Below are 25865 nucleotides of genomic sequence, written 5' to 3'. Positions count from 1 at the left end.
CGGCGCAGAGCACGCCGGGAAGCGCAGTCCGCCGCTCGCCGGGGAGCCCACGGGCGCCGCCGCCGCCCCGGCAGCGCCTGGGGCAGCGGCGGGCAAAGGGAGAGCGCGAGGCTCCCACGTGGGGCGGGGGGCCGCACGGCGATTGGCTGGCGGCCGGAGAAGGGGCGGGCCCGCAGGGAGCGCTTCCGGTGTTCCTCGGTTCGGCAGCTTGTTTGGATGCTGCCGTCACATCATGGCGACGCGCGGAGCGGAGGCAGCGCGCGGAGGAGGCAGCGGCGGCGGCAGCGCGGCGGCGGGACGTAGCCGGCTCCAGAGCCAGAGCGGCGCGGAGGAGGCGGCGGCCCCGAGCGGCAGCCCGGAGGTGAGGGCAGCGCGCAGACGGGCCCGGGAGGAGGGCGCTCCCCCTCCCCGCCCCGCCGGCTTGTGGCGCCTCGTTCTCCGCCTCCCCCGTCCCCACGCGGCCTCTGCGGCCGGCCGGCTCGGGCGCTCGGTGCTGGGGCCGGCAGTGCCCCCGCCGCCACCCCTGATTGCGGGAGCTTGCGTCGGGCAGGCCGGGCTCCGCTCCGCTTCCCCCGGGACCGGACCCGTCGCCGCAGCCGCGGGTGTGTGTCGGGGGCGTGGGGAGGGGTTCGGCATCGCCCCCGGGCAGCCGCGTTAGCCTGGCTGGGGCCGGGGGTAGCTTCCCCCCACCCCCCTCTCCCCTCACGCCCCCCCCAAGGGCGGAGGGGCGGTCCCTGCCTCGCGCGCGGGGCGGGCCGCTGGGGGCGGTGGCACGTGGCGGGGCCCGGTGCGGAGGGGGGGCAGCGCCGTAACTCCGCGGCCGCCGCTGCTCGGGCCGGGGTCTGGGTGGCCTTGGGGGCGCCTTTGTCGACAGCCCCGCGGGGGCTCTGCCGAGCGGCCCCGCCTGTACCCTGCCCCGCGGAGCGGCCGTGGCCCGGCAGTACCGGGCGGCCCCGGCGCCGCTGCCGGCACTTGGCGCTCGCCGGTGCGAGCGGAGAGAGGCTGAGGTGAGAGGCTCTGCCCGCCTGCCTGCAGCGCGGTGGGGGTGCTGGGGCGGCGGGAGCCTTTCCTTGCCCTCCGAAACGGGTAGAAATGGCCTTTTCTCTCTTTTCCCTTCATCTACCGAAACGGCGCTGAAAGCAGCGGTGTTCCCCGTGACTTTACAGTAATTTCTGGTTGCATGTCCGTGTAGGAAAAAACTAGAATATGTATATTTGGGCATCAAACAGCAGAGACTTAAAATGTGTTGTAACTCCGCTACTGTATGTAATACGGCCAACACAGTGTTTTATGTGACAGAACTGCCTTGGTAATCTCATGTGCTGCCTTCAGTATCTTATGCTGTGTCCTTACATAAATTCAAGTCGCTTTTTTGTGGTAACTTTTTACTGTGGTACAAAGCATAATAACATCCCAGAAATAGTAACTTTGTGGTGGTGACTGTTTATTTTGGCTGCTGGAGAGAGGCTTAAGAGACTGTGGAGCTAGTTCTCCTCAATGGAAAACCTTCTCTTCTGCTTTAAGTTTTCTGAAGTTCTTTCTTAGGAAGTGGCTTGTAAGTAACTTTAGTATTCACTATGAAAGCTGATTATGGTGTTGCTTAACAAAAAAGCTTAAAAAACCCCAAACAAACCATCTTTGCTATATTATTTCATATACCCACAGTCAAGCGACATTTAATTTTTTAAAAAGGTGAAATGTGGCAGGGAATCTTAAGCAAATTTTACTTTGAACTTTCTTTGTGAGTTAAAAATCCTTTGGCAATCTCTTGCAGATTTCCCTCCCCCTGCCTTGGTACACGGGAGCTTCTTTATTTTTAGGTTCCTTGTGACCTGTTTGCATTGGGAATTCAGAACTTGTCTACCCTGCTTTTTCCAGAAATGTGCGGTGGATGACTAGAAAACTATTAGGCTTATAGTAAAGAGGAAGTGAAACTTCACTGGCGGAAGTGATTCATACTATATTAAATATTTTCTTAATTAGCACCTGTCTCAGATGCTTGATTAAAAAGGGCTGGTGAAATGCGCAGCACTTTGCCCTGCATGTAAACGCACTGAAAGTTTCCATTTAAGTTTTGGGTTCCTCCAGTGAAATTTTTGCTAGAATTACAGGAAGTGTTTTCAATGTTTTAATCTAAAGCAGGGAAGAGAACTTTCTCATCTTTTTTGAGAGCATAGAGAAGAAAAATTATACAAAACTAATCTGGGTTTTTTTCTCCTTTGAGATTGTTTGAGGTAAATAAAGCAATTTTTAAAAGCAGGAATGTGTTCTGTGTCATGAGGCTACTGAAAGAGCAAGCAGCATGGAGAGGGTAACAAAAATAAGGACCCTAAGCAGGGGTCGTGTGAGAATGTAAGTGTGTGCACCAGTATCAAAGGCTACATCTGGAATGTAAGGCCAACAGTATTAGTAGTGGAATTCTATTAACATTGACTCAGTATATTGACTTTTATAAAAATAAGATACAGATTTCCAAGGTAGATATTTCTTGATCATCCTCCTGCTGTGTTGGGACTTCTAACCTGCAGTGCTTTGAAACTAATGATGAGCAATACTGCAGGTGCCTCAGTCCAGTATTTTGAAAGTAGATAAATGAGTGCACAGAACATAATTTTTAATGTAATGACAGAACAGGGTGAAATGTTTGTTTGAAATTACTTTCTGATCTCGCAACTAAGATCTTGGTTCGGTGGGGAAGCCACCTCAGAGGCCATCAGGTTTTCAGAAAGGTATAATTAGACTGCATGATCATTCAGGCCAGTGAGCACAGTATAGAGAAATGGAGAAATAACCTTAATAAGCTAGTCTTGTGGTCACAGACACCCCAATTATTGTGTCTAGACCAGTGGATGAAGGTGCACCTGCTATAAAATTCAAGCCCAAATTTTGTGACGTCCCAAAACACTAGTTTTTATGAAGTGATGAATAAAATTGCTACCAAGAATGACTTATTTTTCAGAACAACACAGTTATGTTAAATGAAGTCATCTTGAGTATCTGCGCTGAAGAAGTGTATTACGCACATGTTTTCAAAGTAAGTTTCCCTGTGTTAGCAGGTAAAAGTAAATTGCTGGGATGCAGGAAGCCTAAAATTGGTTATAAGCCCTAAACATTTATGATATACTTCTTCAATATGACATACTTCTTGCCAGAAAATTTTTTTCTTTTATGTGATTGGTCAGGATAAGGGGTGTAAAGGTTTTATGTCCACTTGCACATGCAGTAAGCTGAATGATGTTATTCATAGGGTCTTTTCAGGAGCCTGATGCTAGGCAAATGATTACATATTTGCTTGTATTACAAGGTTGTCTTACAGTGTGAAAATCTGTTTTATGTACATATGTTTGTTCTAAAGCTTCCAGGATATTTTTTGAAAGTATTAGCAATTCTGAAGGCTAAGGTTGTAGGAGTCTTTTCACAGTACAGGCCAACTGCTACTATGGGGAATGTAGATTTTTTTGATAGATAAATGCTAGTGCTTTTGGTTTTTAGGGTAATTTGCTAACATATAGGAGAAAAAGGTTTTTGGTGTAGCTACTAATTATGGTTTCTTTTAATAGGAGAAACCGAGTGTTTTAGGGAAAGATTGAGTATGTGTATGCGCAGGAGTATAAAATATAGGTACTTTGGGACATGTAATACCAACAATAAGCACAGTATATTTTTAGGTAGCACTGTATGTTACAGACTTTTGTAGGCACTAGAACAAACAAGTAAGTCTGATGATACATTTTGTCATGACAGGATAAATTCTGCCTGGGTGTCTTGTCTTGTCCTTATGTACAATGTGTGCTACTGAAGCAGTACTCTTTGAAGTAAAGTTGGCTTATGCTCTTCTGATCATATCCTATTTATGAAACTGGCTACCTATCTTGTACCCTCATCTTTTAGGTATAAAGTAAGGTAGAGTTTTCCTGATGTGCACCTTTTTTAGTCAAGGTACAAGATGAGAGAATAGGGCAGAAGACTGAATGAAAACTTTGGGGTGAGCTGGAGTGATGTTACGAGTAATTTTCTTGCAGGCATCCTCAAGTTGTTTGGCCTGTAACTCTAGCTTAAATAGCTTGAAGATGATCTGCTTATTCAGATGTGTCAGCATCTTGTAATAGCTGATTTCACAGCTAGGTAGGTGCAAGTATCTTATTTTTTTAATGGTAGAGTTTTGAATTTTCTTAAATAATTTTGTTATGAAGTGACACGTTATCTGTGCAATATATTCTTTTTGTCTCTCACTAAAAATCTTTCTAAGTATGCAACAATCTAATTTTGGTCTGTCAGATTATAAACCACCTATCATTAAAGCTGGTTGGAAGCCAGCTGGACGCTGAGAAAGCATGGTAGCAGCTAGAAAAGGTAGTGGTGATTTCAGTAGAAGGTCTTTGGTGGGCTGGTTTTGTTTTGTTTTTATTCAGTCAGTACTGAATCAGCGCTATTATACAATGTGCTGTTGGAAGTGCTCTGTTCTGGCTGGAATGTTAAACTGAGAAGTTCACTCGTCTGATTAGCACACATTTGAAAAGATAGAGGTAAAAGTTGGGGTTGTTCTCACCATTGTCTCAAAGGGGGGGTAATTTCAGTGGTACTAATGGTTTAGTACCTAACATTCTCAGTGTGATGTTTATTATTACTATACTCCGACTTGAAGCTTGATACAGATCATATCTGAAACTATCGGTAGTTAAAGTGTTTTAAGAATAAAATTGAGTTTAAGAAGGCTGTTTAGACTTCTGGTTAAGTTTTTAATATCTAAAGTGACAGCTAATGTAGAAAATTCTTTGTTAGTCATAATCAGGAAATCATCTAGCTATTAGTGTCTGTGGCCCCTATCAGGCAATAACAGACTTTTCTGTTTAAAATGAAAAACAAATACTTTATAATCTAGGTTAAATATGTTAGAATTTTAGTACTACTGTCAGTTTTGCTGGAACTTGTGGACTACAACTTGGTAGAATTTAACTAGGGTTTTTAAAGTTATTTTTTGTATAGTATCAGGTTGTTCTAGGTGCTGGTAGATCCACTTCTAAATACAGTATTCTAGCCTGTGGTCACCAATTTTTCATTGTATTTAAGCTAAGAAAGCTGGATATTACAAAAACTGTCTACTGCCTAAGCTTTGGTTTTGCAGGGAGCATGCTTGCTTGTCAGTAAGCTTGGATTTGTTCCATGTTTGCTGGAAAACCAAGAGGAGGTTGACAAGGTCTGTAGTTCTTCCACTATTGCTATTATCTTCAAATATATTTGAGATGTACAGGATGCTTGTACACAAACCTTTTTCTTCAATTCAGTATTCTGATAGGTTATTTCTGCCTTTTCTGTTAGACTTCAGAGAATGAGTCTGAAGTTCTGAAAATCCTTGTGGGTTTTTCGATGAAGGATAGAGAATACTGAGAGTTGAGAAATTATTATTGTCAGTAAGGAATGGGACTGACACCTAATTTAACTTATACAAAAAGCTCTGCTGAATTAATGAGGTCGTGGTGTTCACTCTGTGAAATTTCTAGATGCTTTGGAATATGCATGTTAATTGCCAGCACTGAATTGACAGGTGTTTAAGTTACTATGATGGTTTGCTAGTAGAGGTGGGCATTTTGCAACTCAGTGGTCACATGTATGGTCACCTTCCTGGTAGTTCTCTTTTTTTTTTTTTTTCCCCAGAAGTGGCAGAATTTTCTCAGATGAAAACCAGTGAAAAACTCTGGATTGTCTAAATTTGACAGTGATGCTTCTCATGAGTGTTGTCTTGCTGATGATGTTACAGTACCTTAGTTATCAGTGTTAACTAGGTACTTGTGATGAGGATAAGGTATTTTTTGTTTAGTTCCTTGTTCTCTGGCCGTGATTAGATTGACTTTTTTCTTTTAGTGACTCTTGGGCTTTGGCTTCTTTCCAACCATCGTGCTAGCACTTCTGGCTGGCCGGATTGCCTATTGCTGTGCAGTGAACTGGGCTGAGGTACTGATCTGGCTATAAACTGCGTTAGAACAAGTTGCATGACTGTTGTTGCTAGCACAACAGAGGCGGGTATGAAAGAGGAATGAAATGATAGCAAGAGCTGTTCGGGCACTGCTGCTATTCAATGTGTAAGCACAGCTGCAGCCAGTCAGGCCTTTGCAGCTGCTTGTTGGAGTTCCTGGCAATTTTGTGCTCTGCTTTCAAAAAGAAAATTTTGAGTCTGTTTATGGATTTCAGAAAGTCTGGGAATGCTGTGCCAAACCAGAAACTTTTGAGTTTAGAGCAGACTTTCCCTACCTTTTGCCAAACTTCTTAGGCATGGGTGTTTGAATTGGAAGTTCATGTTCTATGTGAAGGAAAAACTGCAAGTTTCAGCTGTTGTGTTGGTACTGCAGTTCTGCTCTGGTATCATGTGTTCAGATACCTCTGATCTTTCCTGTCTTATCAAAGTAGTGTGACGCAGTATCTTCAGCTTCTGTATGAATCATGGTATTTAGAGAAGATCTGTGCCATGGTTTCAACCACTGGTACCTACAAAAAGTGAAGCAAGTTCTTCTGTTTTCAATCTTTTGTCCTTTTTTGAGAAGCATCTCATTTGTTTAGCTGACCCTAAATGGGGGGGCTAAGCCTTTTCCATCTAATGGAAGCCCCGCAATTTAAGACATTCTAAGGAAAAAAATATGCATTTTACAGCTCTAAAGGTCAACTGTTAAATGTTGGGGTTGGTTATTTGTTACAGCAATTCTATTACTACATTACCTTTGCAGGCATTTATCAAGTACATTGTTTGATGTGATTAGAGAATGATGAAACTGCAGTGTGTTTATTTGTCCATAAAGCATGTGCATAATTTCCGCACTCATGAAGAGCAGTGCAAAGTGAATCTTCCTTGTTAAGTCAAAAGTTGCTCCTCAGTGTATGTACGGATTATTTGCAGTTAAAAAGCTTATTGTCCTTCATGAAAGTTACTATATGAATTCCCTCTTCTCAGGAATGAATCTACCTTGAGATAAGGTCAAAAGCAAGAGACTTGCTTTAAATATAGAGAAAACCTAAGCTGTTATGTATTTTTTTATGGTGTTAATGCATATTTGTTTAATGATTTTTAAATAACTCTTCCAAGCATGCTGAACAAATTGGGAGTTGAAATATATCTCACAATATATTATTAGTGTTGGCTGCATTCCTTTGTTGGCTAATTCCTTTTGAAGAGGAAAACAGTCCATCTGTGCAGAATATAAAACCCAGTGCAAACCCCTGGCTTTAAGAATTAGCACATTTTTAATATTAAAATATAAGATAATCTGAAATTAATTTGTGCTTAAACAGTATAACTCTGCATATAAACAAACACTGGGTTTATATTGCCTTGTGACTTTAAGGAAATTTACTTTCAGTTCACTGAAAATAAATCAGTGATAATGATCACTTCTCTTTGGCAGTAAAGTGAGTTCAACTCTGCTTATCATACTTTTAACTATGTATGTATGTTGTATAGTAGGATTGCAAATGGACAGCAAAAAAAATACCCAGTCAGTTGGTATTGTCCTGAGTCCCAGCCTCTGTAGTGTAACAAAACAAACAAAAAAACACCCAACCAAATGCCCTTGAAGTTTTTATCAGCCTTAAATGTTTCTAAAAATTGAGAATGTTGTTCTGGTGTTTGAGAGGGGAGTCTAGTAGGTGCTCAAACTATACAGTGGTGTCATCAGGTGTTCTGCTCCAAAATGTGGACATATCACTGCAGTGTTAAAACAACTGGTGATGTTTAACTTTTTGGTTAAATGATTAAATGTATTGGGATTTAAGAAATCTTGTGAAAAGTTCTGTTTAATTGAGCAGAAATAATGTATTGTTAAAAATCATACGTAGCAGGACTCCAAATCTGAACCCAGTTAATATTCACTTCTTTGATTTCACAGATATGAATTTTAACGTTTCAAAAATGGATGTGGTGCTGGTCCTGGTTATCGTTCTTGTAACAACAGATTTTCTCTGGTCATGAGCTGACAATGGTATTTGGCATACTGATTGAAGTAGTTTTAAACTATGTATGTTATTGAACCAACATATTTCTGTGGATTCCTTTAGACTCCCTAGCAGGTTAATTCCCCCCCCCCCCCCCCTTCTTGCAGTATGTTTCTTGAATTATTTTAAAACTGATATCTTCCAGCTTTCTGAAACTTAATATGTAATAAAGTTGGTTTTAATAATGGTGTCCTCCTGCCTCAATTTCTGTACCTTATTTTTCAAATAATAGTGCATAAAGCTAGTTAAACTCTTGCTGAGTTTTAGATTTAGTATACTTAGTGTTGGTTTGTGAGATACATTTTCAAAGAACTGAGGAAGGAATGTTTTCATTTAAGATTGTGTGCTTTAACAGCGGAGATGATGGTTTTGGAGCTTTAGGAACAGATTTCCATGTGAGCTTTTAATTCGTAGAGTACAAACTTTTGCAATGACAGGGTATTTAAGTTGTTTCATAATAGAGTAATATTTTGGGCTGTTGTGTGCTGTTTTTTACCACTCTTCAGGCTCATTCTGTGTACAGTTTTTTTATATACCTGTCTTAACAGCAGTGAGTATCAACTTGAATAATGATGGGATTTTCTTATTTGTCCATGCGAAAGAAAGGGGAAATTTTCATTTTAAATACAGTTGCTTGACTGTTTACTTCCACTTCTTCCTTCCCTTCTGAAGCTGGTTGGTGGTGCAATGGAAGAAGCTGGATCTCAGGAGATGGGAATGAATAACCAGGATCAGCTGGTGAACAGCAAGTGCAATGAATTCTCTGATACAGTGTTGCAGCATGCACAGTCCAACTGTTATGGCCTGGAAAATACGGGCACATTGGAAGAAACTGGGTACATCACAAAGAACAGAAAGTATCCGGGGTCCATGTGCTGCTCTCAAGAGTCTCGTGAGGAGACTCCTGGGAGAGAAGAGGCACGTACTGATCCACCTGATGGCCAGCAAGATCCAGAGAGTGAAAAACACAAAGAGAAAACTTTGGGTATGCTCTCTTCAGCATTTTGATTTTTAAGTGGCTTTAATATTTTCATAAAATAGCATTTGCTGTCTTTGTCTCAAGTTTACTCTGTAGCCAAAACTTGTCATCTTTAACAGGATATTCTGAGAAAATGTACACTTCTGCTTAGGAAAAGACAGTTCTTAATGCATATGTAAGCATCCTTCAGCTGGTACGCTGTTTTTACAGGAACTTTAATAATAATAACAATAATAATAATGTGGTTATTACTAATCTGCTTTCTTAACGTTCCGGTTGTTGGATTAACTCTTAAATTTGGGATTGCGGCGTTCAATGCTACCAAAGCACTGCTGATATTTAAATTTCGAAGGCTTATTAAAAACACTTGTGTGAGTATTCTTTATTAGCAAAACTTAACCTTTTAAATGTCAGTCAGATTTTTCTTTTTCTGTGCTATTATAAATTATAAACCAGTACTTTTTTGGTTTTAAAATTAAAGTAACCTTTGCTGTCCGTGTTGTGTAATGGCACATAGGCAAGACAAATTTATTCTTACTGTGATGACTTCCCATTTGTCGTCCATTAGGACTGTGCAGCTATCAAATCAGAGAACAACTTAACTCACACTAATTTCTCATGGTTCTATATTACCTCTAAAGAGAGGCTGCTTTTATGGTGTGTTTTTTTTACTCAATATGGTTATATGGTTGTCTTTGATCCAATTCATAGGAAAAGAAGTGCTATTATTAATGCAAGCCTTGAACACACTTTCTACTCCAGAGGAAAAGCTGGCAGCTTTGTGCAAGAAGTATGCTGATCTGGTAAGTAATTTGTAAAGATAGCAGGAGTTATTCATGTGTTAATATTAACTGTGGAATGCAAGAACATCTAATACAGGACAGTTAACAATTTCGAATTTTTCATGGTGTTAATAAAAAAAAAAAAAACAAACAACAAATGCTCAGGCTTATTATGAGTATTGCTTCAGCCAAGCTTGCATGTAGTCCTTTTGCTTCTACATGACTGCCTAAATCCAAAGAAAAAAGAGGTTATAATAACTTTTTGATAACTTGGTGTTGAAGCATAACATTAGGATTAACAGGAAAGCTAAGAGTTTCTTTTGGGAGTAATTATTTTGTTAGTTTTTTTTCTGTTGATAATGCTTTTGTGCTAGCACTTTATACCCTTTAGGATACAGGGAAAGAACATACTGTGATACCGAGATTTGGGCAAAAGTTCAGTTATACTTAACACTAGTGATTTTTTGGGAAGGTAGGGGAAGTTGGAAATATCTAGATTTAATTTTGCTTTGTGCTTTCTGCATGCAAAGGAATGGACAGGAAAGTATACATTTCTCCAGTAACAAACCAAAATGTTAGCAGTAATTGATCATGAAGTGCATTCCCACCCCAAGTAGGAGAAATGAAAATTTATTCTCTAAATTAATTGATTGCAAAATCGATGACAAAAAAAGGCTCATGAATTCACTTTTCTGAATGTGCCTCGAGACAGAAATGCTTGACTTGTTCATCTTGAGTCAGGGACAGACAAGAACGGAAAGACCAGAAATACTGTGTGTGTATGTTTTCCCACCATATTTATAGTAATAAAGTAAATGCAAAACTGAAGAGGTAACTGAATAGCTTGACAAAAGCATAAGATTTTCCTTCTGTAGATGTCAGGTCTATGATATATGAAAATGTTTCTGAAAATGACATAGTGGTTGTAGCTCTTCTGAAGTAAATTTTTCCTTTGAGATTACTAATGTCTCCAGAGCTTTGAGGATGAGCTAGCAGGTGGTCTTTTTACTCACAGAGGCAATATTAATTACTTAAGAATAGACTTAAATTAAGTTCTGTTTAGGAAATCCTGAGTCCTCCTTGGAGGTCTGTAACATTTTTGCTTTGTTTTCCTTGCTCTCTCTCACATGCGTGCTCTTGTTCATGTGAGTGAATTTCCTTCAAAACCAGCAGCTTCTCTTAAGTTGTCACTTTCATTTAAATGAGAAACAATGACACTTCTGTAGTACAACTCAAGGATGGGGAGCCCACCTAAAACTGAGCTTTGATATCGTGAAAGAAAAATGCATTAAATGAGTTAGTTCTCATGAGCAATTGCTTGTGCATGTGATGCCTTTTCTATTTGGGTGAATGGCTCCCATGTCATATCACAGTGGTGATGATGATGGCCTGCATGAGGAGCTAGGCTGGCATAAATTCCTCACTTCTGCAGAAAGAAAACAGTCTGCATGATCTTCACTTCAAATGTTCTTGTTGGAAGAAAGATCTCAAAACAATCAGGGAACAGCTAGACCAAGTGAATGGCAATTTCCTTCAAGAAGCTTAGCAGTCAGGAGAGACATGTTCACGTTGTGTTTTTTCCCCTCCCAGGAGAGGAGCTATAGCCTATAGTAAGCATTCACAGTCTATAGATTGTCACCATCCTAGAAAAACAGTTGCTTTCCCCATGATGCTCAGAACTGCTGGGAGGTTGGGTGGGAGCTTGCTTGGGTGTAACAGTAGCTCTGTTTTAGCTGAATGAGTCTTAGAGGTACTCTGTTCCCTCTGGAAAGTTTAGGTTGGATCTGGATGTGTTCCTTTTAAGATGCATTCTTTTCTTCATGATAGTGGTGGTGAACCACTGGCATAGGTGTCAGGTTTAATGCCAGCAGAGGTTTGAACTGTTCATGACAGTGCACCTACAATGCTTTTTTTCTTTTTTTAAAGATTCATCATCTTTAAAGCTCACTGTCAGGTTTTTCAGTGGTGTCTCATGAAAAGGACTGTACAATAAAGGTAGGAATGCCTCTCTCCTGGCAAAAGATCTTCCACAATTTTTTTTTTTTCTAATTTGGAATCTATCAGGAGATCAGTTTGTGATGCAGGAAGGTTTGCATCCTTGGTGATGTGTCTCATGCTGGCATACTTTTACAGACCTGAAGTTTCATAGGTATGCAAACAGCACAGTCGCTTGAGGTGTTTTTTCTAGCCACCCAAGAAAAGGGCTTTTTATGTTTGGATGTCAAGATAGTCCCTTAATATTCCTTTTCTCTAAACTAGATTAAATATGCATTTAATGTACTGTTGTCATGGAGGTCCTTAAATTTATTCTTTCTTCTGTGCTTCAGATTATTTTGAGCTCTTTCAGAAAACCAGCATTGTATTCTTCTGTCATGGTGATGTTCCTCGTTGCCAGCTGCCTTTTCCTGTGGTGTCCCAAGGCTGAGGCACTACCTAATAAGGAGCAGTGTTGCACTTAACATTGTTACCTTCTTTACAATAGAACAGACTCTAAATATGGTTTCTTGGGGAGCCCAAAAATGTTTAATGGAACTTACTCTCAGCTAGATATTCATGCAAGAAACTTCTATTCAGTGGATATTCATAGAATAGATTTTGAAATCAGCACTGTATACAAAGTTTAATGCTGTCATCTATCATCTAAACAGCCTAAAGGAAATAGAACAAAAATTCTGCTTCAGATGGTTGAGACTACAGATCTCTTAAGTCATCAAAGTCTGGGCTGTGCAGCTTTAACAATATTTGACTTGATTTGTCAGGGCTGCTAGTTGTATCTGTTCCTTTCTGAAATACCTTAGCATTTTACAAACTTGTCTCAACTACTGCTTCCTTTGATAGGAGCTCCTGCTGACAAGAAAACTCTGTACACAGTTCTGTGGGTTTTTCTTTTTGATAGTAAAACCAAGACCTGTTGGATTAACAGCTGTGTGTACCTTACAGATAAGAGAGTGGAAAAAGTTGTGACTAGTTGAAAAGCCAGTCTCAGTTGGCTTTTAATTGTATCTGCCACATCCTCCTTTCTCAGGGCTGGTCCTACCCCTGTAGCTGAATGCAAGCTGATAGCCCATGGTCAACAGGTCCACGGTTCCTGTTCCTCAAATGCAAATGTTTAAGTTGGAATTCGTATATTTTCATCTTCTGTCCATATGCATTTAGAATTGTCTGTAGGATGATGGGAGTTTCTCTTTAAGGTCAGTTTAGGGGTCTTAATAAAATTATTTTGCTTTCTTGCTTCCAACTGAAATGTTTAAAAGTTTATTCAGTCTGCTCATCTAGATACATCAAGATAATTTCACCTATGTTTATTTAATAAATATGCTCTCTAATGTTAGTTGGAGGAAAGCCGGAATGTTCAAAAGCAGATGAAGATACTGCAGAAGAAGCAAGCACAAGTTGTAAAGGAGAAGGTCCACTTGCAGAGTGAGCATAGCAAGGCCATTTTGGCACGTAGCAAACTGGAATCCCTCTGTCGGGAGCTTCAGCGTCACAACAAGACTTTGAAGGTTAGTTTATTTACATAAATTACAGTGCCAGTGGTGGTGAAAAACTTACTTAATGATTACTGCTTAAAATCAGGACTACTGCTTTTTACTTACTACTTTGCCCATTACCTGTACCAACAAAAGATGAGTGGCGTGTGGCATAAGTGTACCTGATTTTAAGGTAAGGAATATGGGGGTAGTTCAACTCACTAATTTTTTTTTCCCCTCAAACTGGTTCATGTTACTTGCAGTATGTGATCTTGCCGTATTTGTTTCTGGGAGCAATGCTAATGGCTGCTGGAAAAAATAACACAAGTGAAATAACCGCAGCATGAAATGGCAGGGTATCAAAAAAGGCTTAATTCTGTCAGAATATAATGGATGGGAGTGAAATGGAAGAGAGCCAAGAGATTCTTATCTGTGATCACTGTAGGAAATTTCATTATGGTATAAATGCTTGTTTTAACATCTGGGTAATTCTTAGCTTGCAAAGGTATTCATGTATCATCCTATAATACCAGTCTGAGCAATGGTACTAGTGGTAAGGACAAGATTCTCTAAAAATTCTGGAATTTCTAGGTTCTTCATTCTATGTGCTTCATAGGAGTAGTCAGCATAGCATGTTATGATTATGATTTATATTAACTCTAGCACTCTAGAACTTAATACTTCTGTACAGTTTTCATCATTGCTTCTGACTCAAAAATATCAAAAAGGTACATGGTTTGGCTTGAACACGTTAATATTCTCTCATAAAAGGAAGAAAACATGCAGCAAGCACGTGAAGAAGAAGAAAGGCGCAAAGAAGCAACTGCGCACTTCCAGATTACGCTGAATGAAATTCAGGCTCAACTGGAACAGCATGATATACATAATGCCAAGCTCCGTCAGGAAAATATTGAACTGGGGGAAAAACTGAAGAAACTCATTGAGCAGTATGCATTGCGAGAAGAGGTGCTTACATTATGCTTCTAATGAGATTCTGTTAGTTCTTTGACTGTAAGGATCAAATAACTGTTTAAAGGGGAGAAAAAACCCTAATACTTTACAGCCATCATGTATATATATTTGAAATTATTCTTTTTACTTCTGTGAAAAATTAAGTAGCTGTTTGGCCCACTGTCTGCCTTTTCAGTCTGGCTTTGCATATCTAAATTCAAGATGCATTGAAAAAAATCTTTCACAGTGAAAGCAGTTGAATAGAACGAAGTTGTCCAGAGACTGGACTCTGACTTTAGTGGTGTTCAGAACTCAACTGGGCAAGGTGTGAGCAACCTGATCAGACTTTGAAGTTGACCCTGATTTGAGTGGACTAAATGGCTTCCAAAGGTTATTTCCAACACAAATATGTATTAGTATTTGAACTTCTAAATTACAATTTCATGTTAGTGGGAGGGGATACAAGAGTTATTCTGTTATTTGTTTTCGTTCGTTAAGGTTGGAGGTTTGGGGGAAGCTTCTTTGTGTGTGCTGTTCTTGTTGGCATAGAGTCAAAGCTAGCCATCATGCTTTAAGAATATATTTGGACTGGTGTCATGGAAATGACTGTATTATAGGACTAATTGAGCTAGCTTTGATTGGCACCAGTATGTGAGCTAGCCAGTCTAAGCTACAGTAGTGGAAAACAGCCAGTTCTCCTTGTCAAAAAGAGAACTGAGCTTCAAGGAGTTCTACACTTAAAATAAGTTTGCTAGTTCCTAGTTGACACAGGAGGTTTGGAATATAATTTCTCAGCTGATTTTTTTGTTGTGTTGTTTTTTAAAAATCTGGATCATTTAGAAAGCTTTCTGTAGACTAGTTCACCCCACTTTGCAATCATGAAATATTTGTATCAGATAATTTGGGGAAGAGAAAAGGTAGGAAGCTACCTTGTGCTACTTTACAGATGGAAGACTGCAAAATTCAATGATTTGTAGAATTTCATCAGCTAAATAAACTATTGCAAACTTTGCTTGTTTTGAGCTTTTTTAATTAGGAGGACTAGAGCTTTTAGAAGTAACAAAGTACAGTAAGAATTAGATACACCAACTTTAGAAGAAAGGATGTAGGCTACTTGTTACAGGATTTTTGAAATGTCTAGTGTGAGGTGACTGACAGTATTGTACCAATTTAATAAAATATGCATCTGGCTTCTGAGACAAAAAAGTGTAGTTAGGTATCGAGTTAAAGGGAGAGAAAAGGCATGTAAAAGTCTTGCTGCTTTTTCCTTTGCATTAACCTGCTAAACAATTGCATCTCCCCATACACATACGCTTACCTTAATTGACCAGTGGACTATTTATATTTGACTAATATGATTTTCTTTTTCCTTTTAGCATATTGATAAAGTGTTCAAACATAAAGAACTGCAGCAGCAACTTGTGGATGCCAAACTTCAGCAAACTACCCAACTTATTAAAGAAGCAGAGGAAAAACACCAGCGAGAAAGGGAGTTTGTAAGTGAATTCTATGTATATTAAGAGAAATAACAAAACCCACTGAACCGGATTTTTCATGATTTAAAGCAAAACACTGCAAATTGATGAGACTGTCTTTTGGAAATTAGGATAGATTTCAACAGGGAGACTGAGATTTAAGTTTTGTGTATGTGTAGTGCCTACAATATTAATGTCCATATTTACAGGCAAGTAATGTTATTGTTTGCATATTCTCAGCAAATGTACTGGATATCATCCAGATTTTTCTTAAACTGAGAAATGCCTTGAGCTGAAACACCAAAGGTACTTTCTCGCAGTCAATAATCGTAACTTCTGTTTTTATGCTATAAGAAATAACAAAATGCAGAATAAAGCATATGCTTTTCTGAACTATTTGTCCCCAGAACTATGCCTGACATTTTATTTGTACATTGATAATCAGCAATTACTTGCAGTCTTCCAAGAAGTTGACTTCCAAATAAAAAACAATACTTGGGTTGTTTATGCTCCTTATGTATCTGTAACCTCTAAGCAAAAGTCTTGCTTTTTCTGTATAACCTTAAAATGATCATCCAGTGTTGGATTGTTCTGTATTTTTAAAACATAATTTTGGAATCATAAGCTGATGAAAATATCTTGAAAGATGAACCTATGAAATGGTGTCAAGTGGAAGCAAAATTGGTTTGAATTAGTCTGTAAAGGTAATATTAGTGACTGGAGAAATGGAGGTGGAAAATAAATAAGGTTACAAAACAATTAAAATTATGTACAGTTGATTAATGAACTACTCATACAAATTTAGCTGTTCAAACTTGCTACAGAAATAGAAACATTGACTCATGCTACCAATTTGAAAAATGTCTCAAATTTCTGCATGCCAGCACATGCTTTAAATCGTATATATGAAAGTATAGTATAGTAATAAAAAAGCCCATGTGAGAAAACATGGTTGAATAGCCCTTAGGTGATGTTAACATATGTTCATTTTTCATCATAAATCAAGTTAGGCTATTTTCAGTAGTACTTTCTTCATTATGTGGCTTTTTGCATTGTTTTTTAGCTTCTAAAAGAAGCTACGGAGTCCAGACACAAATGTGAACAGATGAAGCAACAGGAAGCTCAGCTGAAGCAGCAGGTATCTCTTTTTAATGGAGTGGTCTTCAATTACAGTTGTTGCAGAAAGAAAATACCAAGAGATTTGTGATTGTAGTGAACATAACAGAACATATGAAGAAAACTACATGTTGTCATTCACCAGATGCAGTACACTACTTGTGAAAAGTACTTGGTATTTTTTTAATTGCCTTAAATATAGTTTCCAGTAGTTAGCTCTTCAGTAGTGAAGTGGGAAGTACAAATTGTAAAGATCTGATGTTTTGTACTTGGTGTTTAATACATCTGAAGTGCACCGTTACTGGAAGGTGCTAAACGCTGAATTGTTGGAGTTAGTATTCTTTTAATATGCAGACGACACCAAGCTGGGTGGGAGTGTTGATCTGCTCCAGGGTAGGGAGGCTCTGCAGAGAGACCTGGACAGGCTGGAGCGATGGGCTAAGGCCAACTGTGTGAGGTTCAATAAGCCCAAATGCCAGGTGCTGCACTTGGGCCACAACAACCCCCAGCAGCGCTACAGGGTTGGGGAGGAGTGGCTGGAGAGCTGCCAGTCAGAGAGGGACCTGGGGGTGTGGATTGACAGCTGGCTGAACATGAGCCCCCAGTGTGCCCAGGTGGCCAAGAAGGCCAATGGTATCCTGGCCTGTATCAGAAATAGCGTGGCCAGCAGGGACAGGGAAGTGATCTTACCCCTGTACTCGGCACTGGTGAGGCTGCACCTCGATGACTGTGTTCAGTTTTGGGCCCCTCACTACAAAAAGGACATTGAATTACTCGAGCGTGTCCAGAGAAGGGCAACGAAGCTGGTGAAGGGTCTGGAGCACATGTCGTACGAGGAGCGGCTGAGGGAACTGGGGTTGTTTAGTCTGGAGAAGAGGAGGCTGAGGGGAGACCTCATTGCCTTCTACAACTACCTGAAAGGAGGCTGCAGAGAGCTGGGGATGAGTCTCTTTAACCAAGTAACAAGTGATAGGACAAGAGGGAATGGCCTCAAGTTGCACCAGGGAAGGTTTAGACTGGATGTCAGGAAGTATTTCTTTACAGAACAGGTTATTAGACAGTGGAATGGATTGCCCAGGGAGGTGGTGGAGTCCCCATCCCTGGAGGTGTTTAAGAGTAGGGTCGACATAGCGCTGAGAGATACGGTGTAGATGGGAACTGGCAGTGTTAGGTTAATGGTTGGACTAGATGATCTTCAGGGTCCTTTCCAACCTGGTTGATTCTGTGATTCTGTAATAGCGTTAATATTACAAAGATTAGAATATATAAAAGCTTAAGAATCTATTCATTGTGGCAGCTACTGTGTCATTCCTTGGCTTCTCTGAAACTGTTGTTCTCTCTTCCAAAGGTATTTTTATCTTTTTTTTTATAGCTGTTCAGGACCAGAGGGGCCCTTGTGACTGTAAAAAGTTGGGTGGGGATTTTTACCCAGGCCCGTTTTAGAATTTGTTCCTTATTGTTACCATCTCGTACTGTTGTGGAGGATTGGGAACCAGCAATGTCATGTTTATCCCTCTAGTTATTCAGATTTAGTAACCTGAGTGTGTCTGTCCACAAACTGCTATTTTTCAAATTGTTTTCTTGCTGTGAATGCTACAGCAAAATCCTCTCAGGGTGGAGAGATGGTCTCCAGTTTTTGTGCTGTGGTTCTGGATCACCTGCAGTCATTGGCCACACGTGAGTGCAGCACGTAAGGCAAAGGGAAATGGTAGGTTCAACATCATAGCATCTGAGAAGCAGTAGCTACTCCTTTTATTGTATACCTCTTACTGCTTCAGTTTTTTGAGGTTTCGTATAGTCTTTGTGCAAGCCCTGTTTCATGCCCTTTTTTCACACCTACTGTACCTAATTCTTTTACAGTCTTTCCAGCAGTTACTTTTGAAGTGTGTATGTATGTGTGTAGTTAAATGTAATCATACACATGCATCTCCACTGGACGTGAACTCATTAATATCCAAGTTCTCCCAAAGAGTTTTTTGCCACACTTAGTCTTTTATGATTTTTTTCCCACGTTGGTTACCCTTTATTTAAAATCCCACTGCCTTTTTATTAAGCTTTTTCATAGTAACTGTGTGTATAGTTTGGTTTCCTGGGGCTGACAAATTTTTTTTTTGTAGAAGATGAGCTAGAAAAGTTCAGTTAACTGTTGACAAGCTGGGCTAATTTCTGTTACGAAAGTTCCCCTCTATTAGAGCAAAACATTATTTCTGTGCTCTTAGTAGTATTGTCCTGCAACCCCCATTGTAAGAATTGAGAGAACTGATTACTCTTCAGTTGAAGTGGTTAGTAGTAAATGGTCATGTATTCTTAGAACATCAAATTACACACTGGTAATAAAAGTTGTTTTAATAAGAACCATAACCTAATCATTTTTTAAAGACTATGTTAATATATTTTGTAGTTTGTTCTTGATGATTGATCTTGTGGTGCAGGGCAAGAAAATTTTTTGTCATCGAATGTTAATGCTCTTCTCTAGTTAAAATGTAATGCTTTTCACTATTAAATTAATTCCTTGTCAATATTCACTTTCCTTGATTTTTGCTCACTGGGCAGATTTCATAGATTGTGAATGTGTATTTTGATTTCTGGAATCAAGCATGCTTATTTTGTTCCAGCCTTGGTTGTTAGCTTTGGCTGGTTAAGGTGGAAAGGTAGGTCTTTTCTAATTTTAATTTCACTAACCATGTGCTGATATGCATATATGTCCACAGATTTTTTTTTCAACAGGGAAGCAAAAATGAGATAGTGATGAACTGTGTCTTCCAACATCTTATTAAACATACCCTTTTTAGTTCAGAATATATTGCTGTTCTATAAACATAGAACTCTCCTTTATATATAATTTGAATAGCATGTTTTCAGACAAGTTCTACATGTTCCTCAAATGGAAATCATAGGATAATATAAAAAAAGATAAGTTAATCTTCTACTATTTTGAGTTTAATTTTGTCTTGTACCTTAATATTTTTGTATTTTTATACAGCTGTTCAGATTAACATCCTTGCCTCTTTTCCAACAGCTTTCTCTTTATATGGATAAGTTTGAAGAATTCCAGACCACCATGGCAAAAAGTAATGAACTCTTTACAACCTTCAGGCAGGAAATGGAGAAGGTACTTATAGGATTACTTAGTTTCATAAAAAGTAATATAAAAACGCATGCTGTTAGTGGGATGCATTTAAGATTTTATAACAGTGCTTGCCTTCTGAAAATATGTGGAGCCTTTTGACATTTGGTTGGATCATAAGATAGGGCATAAGAATTTGTCATATGGAAGAGAAATGTAAATTTTTTTCTGATTTTTTTTTTTAATGTACTTGCATAATATCTAAATTCCAATTTCAGTGTTCTATCAAAGGCATAAAATACTTCTTGGTCTTTTGGCTGTGCTTATGTTTTAAAACTACTTTTTCCTGAAGCTTTTTATTAGTTGTACTTGAAGGTTGCTACTCTGTTTCTTTTAGGAATCAATCTTGGTTTCTTTGAATGCAGAATCTGTATTTATGGGGTTGATTTTGTGCAGAAACACTTTTCTGTAAAATAACTTGTTCAAACTGGACTTGGAAAGTAACACTAGAAAGTTGAATTACTCGTGTAAACCTACCTATGCCGCAACACAAGCCTCAGAATTAAGTCTTACTTTCTTTTGTAGATGACTAAGAAGATTAAGAAACTGGAAAAGGAAACCATAGTGTGGCGTACAAAATGGGAAAACAACAACAAGGCTCTTCTGCAAATGGCTGAAGAGGTAATTATCTTTTAAGCAGCAGTATGGCTAAACTACAGTCTGTATCTTAGTGAACTTCATACAGTTTTTCCATTTTAGAGAACTGGAAATAATACACAGTAGTCTCTTGGATTGTCTGCCTTGTATTTTCTGTTGTGCAAATGGTACAGTTCTCAGACTTGGAAAATAAAAACCTGCTATATAAATCTGAACTCATGACACAAAAACCAGCCTCATCTTTCCTTGCTTACTGTTTAATTGGTGAGATAATGTGTATGAAATCATACAAGCTGAATTAATTGACTGTATTTCAATATGCTAAGCAAAGTTCAATCAGTGCTGCAGTAGAAATCTATTTCATATATACAAGACTGATGTGAAGAAAATAACCTGTGTATAAGGGATCAATTACTTTCCCTGCGTTGCTGCTGCTTTTGGGGTCATGAAGTGCCATTACTTAACTGTAGTCCAGCAGAAGAGGAGCTAAAACCGTTTTCACCCAGGCCATAGGCATACAGTTCTGCTCACACTGTCTAGTTCAAGTATATTAGGTATGACTTTGCTAAACCATGCTAGGTTATACAGGTTCTGCTATAGCACTGCTTACCTTTCTCTGTTCTTTTAAGGGGCTAGTTAGGAGAGCCATGAATATGGTACCTTCTGACCTGATTTCTGGTGCTGGATTGTAGATTTCCCCCTTGTATGCCCTTTTGCTCCCTATAGTTGCCATTATTTGGGTTGTTATTGACTACTCTATGGGATTTCATATCAGGATCCTCACTGATACTCAGCCCTCACAGTTAGCATTATGTAGTTATGTAGTGCTTATTGCTTGGTTCTAAAGGTGTCTGTTGCCAATCCGGCTTAGAAAAACCATCTGAAGTGTAGCAGTCAACTATTCTGAGGAAAATTGCTCTAGTGCAGCTGGAATTTGATCTACTGGATTAATTAAGACCTAATATTTGGGATTAAATAGTGGTGATTCTTTTCATAAATTTAAGAAAATTGTTTGAATCACAGAGCTTTCATTTTTTTTTTTTGTCCTTCAGAAAACAGTAAGAGATAAAGAATACAAGGGCTTTCAAATAAAACTGGAGCGTTTGGAGAAGCTATGCAGGGCCCTTCAGACAGAAAGGAACGAGCTGAATGAGAAGGTGGAAGTCCTTAAGGAGCAGGTTTCTCTCAGAGAAGCAGATGTGGATCTAGCTGTGCAGGTGTTGCAGTCCTGCACGCTCAATTCCCACGAGGAGCTGGGAACTCCCACTGACACGGAACCAGGAATCCAGCCCGATGTGGAATCATGTGCAGCAAATAGCTCTGAAAAGACTGTCTCAACAAGTCCTGTTCCTGGCACTGAATCTGTAGACTAAAATGAAGTGTAAACACTGTATTGAGAGATATATTTTGTGTATAACTTTCTCTGTTGGTGGTAACTATTTGGTTTTGTGGTGAAAATTTTCTTACTTTTTCTACCATATCTGTATTTTCTTAGAACTACTGGACTTATGTGGTACAGGAAGCTGCATAGCAGCTTTACATAGCTTAAACTATAAATTTTCCACAACTGTGTTGCACATCTGCCTCATTTTTTAAAAGAAAATATTTTTCCATAAAAGGATGCATGTGCGTTTCCTCCCCACAACACAAATCACTGTCGTGGAAGACTGTGTACAGATATAACATCGTTCTGGGGAAAAATAGTGACAGCAGGTCACTTTTTTTGGTTTAAAGGACAGCATTCTGGTTTTGTTCATTGATTTGCCACTCAGTATACTAAAGACTACCAATTTTTCCAGTAAATTTATCTACATAAGGATGTCTAATGGCCAGTAAAAAAAGTCAGCTTTCCCTCTAGTATGTTTTCATATATATGAATGAAAAAGTAAAGGTCCAGAATACAGTAAAAGATATGTTTAAAGGGTTTTATGTACTTTGTGGTATGAAAAAAACAGCTTTGAAATACATTAATTTGCAGCTGGTGAAACAGGGTGTACAACTTCTTGCAGACTTCTCAGGGTTGTGTTGTAAAGGTTAGTTTGGACTATTTACCCTACCTGTGAACATGTTAAATATAAATGCGTGAGAAAATGTACAGCAATGTTACCTAGTGGAATTTTGCAGTTGTGTAGCCTATTGCACAGGTGTTGGTCACGTTCTTCCCTCTTAGCTGCAGTGTGTCCATCACATGGTTATCCTGACTAGAGAAATCCATTACTGTCTAGATGAATCTCTGGATTATCTGAAGGGCTGGAAAACAGACATTTACTGCCGAAGGTGTGGAAGACACACGAGTCTGTGGCATATAGGCTTTCTCTAATAGCCTTGTATGCAATGTATTTAAGTGTTAGTTAAGCATATACTGGTTATAATTGAACGTGTAGGTTCAAATACTCTTCCTGACGTACAACATGGAATTTCTTGCACATTCAACCTCAAAGCTGTACCAGTTGGCAGAGTGCCTTCCCAGTTAGGTTATCTGGTAAAGATGGTACTTCAAGTTCTTATACTAACGTACCACAAGCAAAGCTCCCTTGTTAACCTTAAACCATATAGTCTTTTCCTAGAAAATTTGATATCCACATTTTGACTTCTTTTCCTGAGAGAAACTAGGACCAATGGTTATTTTTGGGCAAGGTAATGTGTGAAATAACTACAAGCTACCCTTAACTTTAGTTCCCATGTATTTACTTTCTGGTTTTGGTTGCTGTCATTTTAAGAAATACAAACGCGTAGCCTTTTCTGGTACTTAAAGTTCTTTGCACTTAACGTGGGAGGGGATTTCTGAATCAAGCACATCTCTCAATGAGCTTCCCACCCTCATTGCCCTTGACAGTTTAGTGGCTAAATTACTTGAATGTTCAGGCTGCACTGAGCTCCTGATCCTTTTCCTGTAGTAATGTACATTGAAATAATGTAGCTGTCTCTGAAAGAGAGTAAGGTTATGTAAGGCCTAATGTGTTTTAGCTCATACCACTGAGAGGAACTGCAAAACTGACATTTCTAAATGGTGAAGCAAATCAGATGCTGGCCATCCTTCTAGATTTGTGCTGGTTTTGTGTTTGTGGTCCAAGCACAATGCAGGAATGAAAAGAAGGTAGTGATGAGCAGCCAGTCAAGTTAGACTCAGAGCTTTGAAATGTTAATCGTGCTAACCATATGGTGTAAAAAATACTCGAAAGAAGTATTTCAGAGTTGCTTTTCAAAGGACTTTCTTTATAGAATCAAGCTGTTTAAAAAATAGTTGTTGCGAGAACTGGTTTTCACCTAACACTAAGCATGAAGTAATTTTCCTGAGGAAAAGTGAAAAACTTTGTATCTGATGCATCATACCCTTGGCAAGGTAGGACATGCAGTTTTCTATTTTTACAATTTATTATTTGGACATTTGTATCTTTAACAATTCTTTCTATAGTGCTTGTTCTATATGGAGGCAAGAGTGAATTTTTGGACCCTGCTGCAAGAGTATTTTAAAGGGCTTTTAGAGACATGACAGATGTATAGAACAGCAATACAAATATATTTGTTACTGACTTAATATGTAAATGAAGTAGAACGCCCCAAGTGAAAGGCTTTTAAAACGGGGATATTTTTTCTTTCCTAACAGTAACATACCCATATCGTATCAATTTATCTGGCCAAGGTGAGCTATACTTTGCTTCCTGAAACCAGTCAATAGTTTCATGCATTGCTTAGAGTGTTGGTTTTTTTTAAAAAAAAAAAACCACAAAACCAAATTCATGTTAAGAGATGAGCTCAGCATTCTAACTGATCTGCCATACAGCAGGCTATTGCACTGCCAGTGTGCAGCCAAATTGGCTCCAGTAGGGTTTTTAAGTAAACTTGTGTTAATGCCTTTCTCCCACTACCATAAACTGTTTAACTTGGGCTGTGAACTGATGTAGCCTGAAATAAGTATGTCTAATTGTCAAAACTCTGGGGCTTGATTGACAGTTTCACCATGATTAAGCTGCAAAAAGCTAAATTACATGTGATGCAAGACCCAAATATGTGTATACATACACAAGTAGGTTAGGGCTGTATCTCTAATGTTTTGTCCTTCCTTTCATTACACCTGGTTATGTTACAGTTCAATTCTCAGGTGTTGCAGAAAATCTACCTCTTTGGACTGTAGATGGAAATAACTGTGAAAAAAGTGATGCAGAAATCTAGTTTGTGCTAAACACACTGCTTTATTTTTACAACCCATGTCTGCTTTCATGAGGAAAAATGATAAATGAACAGGCAGTCTTTGTTTTGCTTTTCAAAAACATTTTGTAGAGATTTTTCACTAATGTGAATCTGAAATTTTATCTACTCGATTCTGTATAGATTAAGTAAATAAGTATGCTTAATATATTGGACTCTGAGTTTTTCTTTAACATCATATTCATGTCTTCTAACTGGATCTACTGAACTCATTGTATTTGTTTGAAAAAATCAAGAATGAAAATTAAAAGATGTGAAACTTGAGTTTAAGCGCATTGTTCAAGTGAAATGCCATAAGAAAGGTGCTGTCACAGGGCCGTGTCGCTGACTTCCATGTTACTGGTGGTAGCCAGGACAAGCTGCGCAGGCAGAGTAGGGTGAGTAAAGTGCCGGGCTGGCTACGCTCACCCAGCGGCCTTCGGTTTGGGAGCGTTGTCAGGTGGAGGGCAGAGCTCTGGCTGAACCTGGGGCTGCCTGCTCTGAATTCTGCTTGTGCCTCCTGTCTCCAAAAAATTTACCTACTGTAGTTCCATTGGGCACAGTGTGAAAAATATGGGGGGTTTATGTCAAAAATCAGGCTGTCCAATAATTTCATCAAGTGCTCCCCATTCTGTTGTATGATGTGGGGTCATTTGTTACTAATGTACAGTTCCCTCCCAGTTTCCTAATAATGCCAAGTGTTCTGTTTGCCTTTTTTGGCATATTCCCTAATGTTTGGCAACTTCCCCAAACATATGAGAAAGGAAAACTGAACTCAAAACCAGTTATGTAGACTTTTTTCTAGGTAGTACATAGGATTGTTTTACAACAATATACTATGATGTGCTCTGTGACTCTTTGAAGACAATATTAATGTTTTTACTTAAATATAATTGCTCACTTCTTTGAATGTACCTATCTTACAAAAGCTGAGCCATGTAGGTCCTACCCCTGAGCCTTTTCTAGAGCTATGCCAAGTATTTTGGAAATCCAAGTACATTGCTTGGTCTCAGTTGCTGTTCTTGCTGTACTTTACTCATTCAAGAGTATTCCCTCACATCTGAGGCTTGTCTCCACAGAAGGTGCTGCCCCTGCCTCTATATATGGTGCATACTGATACAGAAGTCAAATCTACTGTTGGTAGTTCCATGGATCTATTTCCTTACAGAAACTGGTCAGATTTGCAAGCTTTTGCTAGAG

The 25865-nt window shown here is 39.2% G+C and overlaps 1 protein-coding gene across 2 annotated transcripts; it reads left to right on the top strand.

Moving 5' to 3' along the window:
- The first annotated feature begins 232 nt into the window (after nucleotides 1-232).
- On the top strand, nucleotides 233-24834 carry TXLNG (taxilin gamma). 2 transcript variants are annotated; one of them, XM_074858716.1, is made up of 10 exons: nucleotides 233-361; nucleotides 8653-8965; nucleotides 9671-9762; nucleotides 13074-13244; nucleotides 13983-14177; nucleotides 15539-15658; nucleotides 16701-16775; nucleotides 19773-19865; nucleotides 20406-20501; nucleotides 21530-24834. In XM_074858716.1, exons 1-10 carry the CDS (start codon nucleotides 233-235, stop codon nucleotides 21848-21850), a joined length of 1605 nt encoding a protein of 534 aa, XP_074714817.1. In that variant the 3' UTR covers nucleotides 21851-24834. The 2 variants fall into 2 exon arrangements, with proteins under 2 accessions (XP_074714817.1, XP_074714818.1); XM_074858717.1 differs by lacking the exon at nucleotides 233-361 and adding an exon at nucleotides 7890-7967.
- The last annotated feature ends 1031 nt before the right edge of the window (nucleotides 24835-25865 follow it).

This window comes from Strix uralensis, chromosome 2, assembly GCF_047716275.1.
Source record: "Strix uralensis isolate ZFMK-TIS-50842 chromosome 2, bStrUra1, whole genome shotgun sequence".
Lineage (NCBI taxonomy): Eukaryota > Metazoa > Chordata > Aves > Strigiformes > Strigidae > Strix > Strix uralensis.
Note: the sequence above shows the minus strand (reverse complement) of the source record. Positions and strands in the feature narration are given on the sequence as shown.